The sequence below is a fragment of the Cyprinodon variegatus genome, unplaced genomic scaffold (assembly GCF_000732505.1).
Source record: "Cyprinodon variegatus isolate N-32 unplaced genomic scaffold, C_variegatus-1.0 Scaffold532, whole genome shotgun sequence".
Taxonomy (NCBI): domain Eukaryota; kingdom Metazoa; phylum Chordata; class Actinopteri; order Cyprinodontiformes; family Cyprinodontidae; genus Cyprinodon; species Cyprinodon variegatus.
In genome coordinates this window covers 487,857-494,316 of record NW_015150985.1, presented here as the reverse complement: position 1 = coordinate 494,316, position 6,460 = coordinate 487,857, and the positions used below count along the sequence as shown (strand labels likewise).

At 35.4% G+C, this 6,460-nt stretch overlaps 1 protein-coding gene across 3 annotated transcripts in view; it reads left to right on the top strand.

The window, feature by feature from the left end:
• LOC107095235 (GTPase IMAP family member 4-like) overlaps nt 1–5,930 on the top strand; it is an 8,160-nt gene extending 2,230 nt beyond the window's left edge. For 2 of the 3 annotated variants that reach the window (XM_015391237.1, XM_015391236.1), the window contains exon 3: nt 1,620–3,117. In XM_015391237.1, coding sequence (XP_015246723.1) covers nt 1,620–2,587 — 968 coding nt within the window. In that variant the 3' untranslated portion in view covers nt 2,588–3,117. Of the gene's footprint in view, nt 1–1,619; nt 3,118–3,818 lie in introns of those variants that run through there. The other variant, XM_015391238.1, reaches the window with a different exon arrangement.
• The last annotated feature ends 530 nt before the right edge of the window (nt 5,931–6,460 follow it).

Genomic DNA, 6,460 nt, shown 5'->3' with positions numbered 1-6,460 from the left:
AATATATATATATATATATATATATTATTTTTTATCACCACCGCTCAGCGAGGGTGTTTCACGACCTGGATTCTAAAATTTCTGAATGGAAAATAATCAAGCAGAAATTCTAGCAACGACTTCAAAACCTTATCTTACAACAAGTAGGCCTAGGCCTTTAAAAATCTAAAATAATTATGAGAATAAATACTATAGGGATGTGATGGCATGACCTTAATCTTGCCATTGAAACTTATAATTCATAATGGTTAAAAGTGTACGTATAAAATAAACATTTCTTGTTCTGGGTTAAAAACAGTTTTCATTAAAGTGGGCATAACAAGTTGGTTTAAAAAAATAAAATCAATAAAAAGAAGAAGTAATCTATAAATGGAGGAAAAAAGCACTATAAAAAACTATTTGGTGTTAATAGGTTCAACAATAATTTTAAATCAAACGTCAAACTGTAATAAACAAATATGAAACCAAATTGAAAACTCCAACTTATTCCCTTTCATAGGATTTTAGAGGAACATTTGCAGCCATGTCCTATAGAAAATATATTGGTTATCTTATAAATACAAACGCAAAAGCAGAAGTGTTAGGGAGTTCTTTAAGACTGAAGCATTAATTAGAAAAGCTTCAACAATTAATATAGTGTGGTAACTATTGGTATCTATCACTTATCGAAAAATTACAGTGCGAATTGCAAACTATTTACAGCCCATCATTATGCTATGACAGTCATTGTTCTCAACTAGAAAATATTTAAGACTGATAGCAATCTTCCCAGCAGTAGATGCCTCAGGACATTTACCTTAAGGTTAGATTGTGCAATGTTTTGAGAAGTTCAGAAAAACATTGAAGGCTCCATCTCACACTCTACTGGCCTCTATTAGCAGGACAGGGAAATAATAGAATGAACAAATATGGTTTGCTTAACATGGTTGAGGGGAACATAATCCGTGTATCATTCGTTCTTTCTATTTTCAATTGCCAATCAAAAAACAAAAAATAAAAAATTGACTGGTTATTTTGTTTTTTGTTTTTTATGGTTAAACCAAAAACGAAAAAAGGATTATCATTAAAATAATTTGGATACATGATTACAAAGTTGCATCTAAAATAAATGGACTTTTGAGGCACTGTCCTTTGGATATAAGAAGAGTTAAAATCTGGGAGATATAAAGAGCTTGTGGTCATCAAAGGTACAAAAAGAGCCCTATTTGGGGTCAGGGAGTTAAGAGGCTGAGGCCAAAGTATTCAAACAATATTCCAGCTCAAAATGTCAGGCCTGAAAGCTGACATTTTGCCAAAAGCTAAAAAAGGGTCATAAACCGGATAATGATCTCAGTAGGCACAGCAGTCTACCACAGAATGGCTAAATCAGAAAAGAATCAAGGTCTAGTAGCTACCAATTTAAAGTTTAAGTTTGAACCTAATGGAAATTAGGAGAAATTACTTAAAGTTGCATCATCGGAACTAAAAAGGGGAGTTTTTTACAACCCAAGGTAAAACATGCTATTACAGATCTTATTCTATAGAGTTTTGTCTCAGTATGGTTGGTTTCCTTCTAGGGTGGGCACAGTGCCACCAACAGTGCAGCACTGTATGACAGCTGGTATATTTCTATCCAACAGGGTTCGCGAGCGGCATAAATCCAAATGAGAGGAGGCTTGTTCTGGTTGGGAGGACTGGAGTTGGAAAGAGTGCTGCAGGAAACACCATCCTGGGGAGGGAGGCTTTTGAATCTGACCTGTCCCCATCTTCTCTAACTGCAGATTGCCATAAAGCCAGGGGTGTAGTTAATGGTTGGAATGTGGCCGTTATTGACACTCCAGGGTTGTTTGACACAAACTTTACTCAGGATGATGTGTTAAAGAAGATAAAGATGTGCATCTCTCTGTCTGCTCCTGGTCCTCACGCCTTCCTGGTGGTTCTCGAGTTGGGCAGGTTCACCAAGGAGGAGAAGGATACTGTCAAGATGATCCAGGCCACCTTTGGAGAAGAGGCTGAGAGGTACACAATGGTGCTGTTTACTCATGGAGACCAGCTGAAGAATCAGACCATTGAGAACTTTCTTTCTGAGAGTAAAGACCTGATGGCCCTCATTCAAAAGTGCCACAACAGATACCATGTCTTCAACAACGAGGTCAAAGATCCAAAGCAAATCTACCATCTTTTAGACAAGATTGACAAGATGGTAACGGAAAATGGGGGAGGATACTACACCAATGTAATGTTTGAAAGAGCAGAGGCTGCAATCGAGATGGAAAAGGAGCGAATACTCAAGGAAATGGAAGAACAGAAGAAGAGGGAGCTTGAGCAACTCAGAGCCAAATACAATGACAGCGTTTACCGCAAAGAGGAGTCCAAGCTGATTATTCAGTACCAACAGGATGCTCGTGCTCGAGCCGAGAAGTCAAACGCATTCCTTGCTGCACCAACAATCGCTATGGCTACAACCTGCGGGGCTGCCATTGGAGGCGTGCTGGGTGTGATTGGGGGTCCACTCGGAATTGCTGTTGGGATCGCTGCTGGAGCTGCAGTTGGAGCTGCTGCTGGAACTTTGGCAATAACAATTAACAAAAACTGTATTGTGCAATAACACAAGAAGTATTGTAATCTGTTCCTGATTAATGGAAAAGTACTTAGGGTGGTAATCTTTAACAGTTTCCTTACTGTCAACTTCATTCTTTATGGATGAAATGAACATGATTGATGGAGCAAAGATTTATCTGTCTTAATAAATGCTGCATTCTTCTGTATTCCTGCAAGGAAATGGTACAAATATTTTTTTTATCTTTTTTTTATTTACTTGTCTAAAAAGACACTACAATGTGGCCATTGGCGTGCACCGTCTATGCAAATATACTGCTTTATATAATAGTTTTCATATTGTGTATGGGGATTCTTTTACATTTAAATGTAAGGTAAGAAGAAAATGATATTTTGAGCAATAAAATTGTTAAAGTCAATGCTCAATTGAGTAAATCTAAATAACATTCCTTCTTTTTTGGTTGGGAGTTTTGTTACCCAAGTAAAATCTGTTGGTCATTATTTTAGTACCACCTTCCTTTCCATTACTATTGTATACTGAAATTGTTACGTTATATTATTCAGAATAAAGAACAGAAAAAATGCAAATAAAACTCTCTTGTTTTATTCAACAAATAAAAAAAAAAACAACCATCTTTGCATAACCAGTCCCAGATAAACAGAAGACGACAACCAGTCTATGTGTACATTGAAAAACAACGTATGCATTTTTACATTATACATTTGTACCAGACAATCTGAGCAGTCGTCTCAGCATTCTTTCTTCTAAACATGGGATTCAATATGATATTTAATCTAATGTCATGACTGCATTATGTACTTTTAATAATGGCTGTAGTTAAAATTAGTGTTCCTTTATCTACATCTGAAACCAGATATTCACATAAACCACATAAAACACCACATGTGTTTATCTCATTGCCTAGTGTTTAACAAGAGAATGTGTTGCTGTTTAAGGCCTTTACACAATGCCAGAATATTAACTGATTTTCTTTCTAAATTTTCCAACTTTTTAAAAAATTTCATTGAGTATTTTGCGCAACCAACTTTTATATATCTAGTTACAATAAGTGATGGAACCATTAATCTAAATTCACTGACAACAAGTCCGTATCCGTATTGGAGCGATACCATCTTGCTGAGATCTATACTGCTTTAGGTTTTTTGAAGGAGAAAATAAAATAAAAATTGATATCACTGATGTTTTGGAATTTAGGCTTTTACACAGGAATAATCAAGTAAACAGCATATACCAAAGTTGTTGCTGTGTTTGTCTGCAGGATCTAAGAAGAAGTGCAGTGATGACACACTCCGGATTGTTATGCTGGGAAAGACTGGAGGAGGGAAGAGCGCCTCAGGAAACACCATCCTGGGAAAAAATGAGTTCCAGTCGCAAGCATGTCCAACGTCCTGGACACTTGACTGCAAGAGCGCGGATGGGGAGGTGTTGGGCAGAAAAGTCAGGGTAGTTGACACACCAGGGCTGTTCGACACCAACTTCCAGGAGGAAAAAGTTTTGAAGAAGATTGAAAAATGCCTCTCCATGAGTGCTCCGGGTCCTCACGTCTTTCTGATGGTCCTGAAGCTGGGAAGGTTTACCAAGGAAGAGGAAGAAACCATGAAGATAGTTCTGAATAACTTTGGTACAGAAGTTGCTCGATTTTCATTACTGCTGTTCACGCATGGCGACAAACTGAAGAAACAAACTATTGAGCAGTTTATTTCAAAAAGCACAGCCCTTGAAGAGTTTGTCTTGGCTTTCTCTAACAGATATCACGTCTTCAACAACGAAGTGAAAGATGATGAACAAATCCGCCAACTGTTGGAAAAAATTGATGAAATGATTCAGGGGAACGATGGTAGACACTACACTAAAAAGATGTTTAGGAGAGCAAAACAGGCCTCAAAGAGGAGGAAACGGAGAGCATCAAAGGCGCTGAAGAGGGAGGAGCAGCAGAGGAGGAACACGTTGAAGTCTGAGGTGGATAATGAAATGAAGGAACTGGGTCGAACAAAGAAACCCAACAAATGTCGAGTGCAGTGAAAGACTGAGCCATCCTTCTTTTCAGGGCTAAGGTTGTGTGGAGACAGCTTCTGTTACTTCACAGATGTTTTTTTCCTTCTTCCTGAAGTTGCTTTGAGTGTGATGAAGATTCCCTGATTTATTTTTCTTTTTTCCTTGATAATTCTAAATGTGAATGAATTAATGTCAATCATTTCTTTTTGCTTGTGTAATATAAATGAACAGACTGAGGTTAACATAAAGGGGAGCACACAGACAGAATGATCTTTAATCTTTAAGCCTTAGATAACATAAATAAAGAGGTGAATTCTTATTTCCCAGAAAAGATGACAAATTGAAATGGATTATAGAAATGTTTAGATTTGCAGATATATATCACATAGTATTCAGAAAACGTTCAGCCAGAACAAAACACAACTTGTGACCACTGCAAACCACTGTGGTTAACTTAAAAAAAAATATATATAAAAAACTATAAGAATCATAATCAAAGCTTAAGCATTTAATATTCATTTTGAAATAACGGTCTAAGTTTTAATAAAGCATTGGGAATACATTGATATATATGGATTTTTTTTCAACTTCTGTAAGTATATTTCTTTCTGGCTACAATCAAGTTACGGAAATGTTGACGAAATTGACTATACAACGTGTATAAATATATATATTTTTAAATGAACAAACTTATCAAGAACAATCAATCTTAAACCACTATTAACAAATGATCTAATTTAGTCATAATTTCTAGAAAATAAACATGAATCAATGTGTTTAATTTCATTTATTTGTTTTGTGGGATCTTAGATAATTACAGTTTTATTAGGAAGTTTATCCTTTTCAGTGATTCAAATCCAAAAAAAGCATGACATTTATTCTTTCAGAGATATTTTTAAGTGTTTATTTCTTCTAACTTTATGGATTACGGTTAATAGCCAATAAAAACACTTAATGCAGTTATAGAAAATGTGAGTATTGACTAAAACACTGTTTGTAAATGAAAATGTTGCCAAAATAACAAAAAAAATTACTTTATATATACTTGTATACATTCAATGCAAAAACTTGTTTATACTTCTTTTAACTCTGTAACACTTTGAGATCTTGCTGATAAAAAGTGCATTGGAAATCCAATTTATCATTATTTATTATTTCCGTTGCATTTACCAAATACATGAACACAAAGAATGTTGTTCTTCCGTAATTGTTATCTGTTGATATTTCTGATTTTCACATGTCCTTCAAAACACAAGCAACTGAATTAAATACCCTCTCAGTCATTGTAATCAAATCTTTTTCTTCTTTATTTTTGCTGCAAAGCAGATGAAAATTGCTACTCATGAAATTTTATTTTAATAATATGTATATTAAACCTACCTATTCACACCACTCCTATTGCTTGTGCTTTTTTATTATTATTAGCTCACAGACAGATTTAAAAATTTTTAAGTACTCTAGGCTATGCATCAATACGGAGTCAAGGAAAGTCAAGGAAAGTGAAGGAAAGTGAAGGAAAGTGATCAGTGTAAAACATTTAAATTCAACCAAGTATGACTTTACCCATATTAAACAGCATAGTCAGAGTGCTTCACCCATCTGGTAGGAGCAGATGTCTTGGTGTCGTCTACATCTTTTTTCTCCATGATTTTCATAAGCCAAGGTTAGTTTGAGGTGAGATTTCCTCCTGTAGCAGTTTTTTTCCATATGTTTTCTGATCAATTGCTCAGATGTACAAGCATGTTAACAGGATAAAGTCTGGAGAAAGAATGAATGGGCTGCACAGGGTCTCTTTCCATAGCTCCCTGTAAGTGACTTCTACGTTTATTTTTTTTTTATGCATCCTAAAAACATATTCTGTGGATTACTTGTGGAATATTCTACAAAAATGAAAAAAAAAAAAAA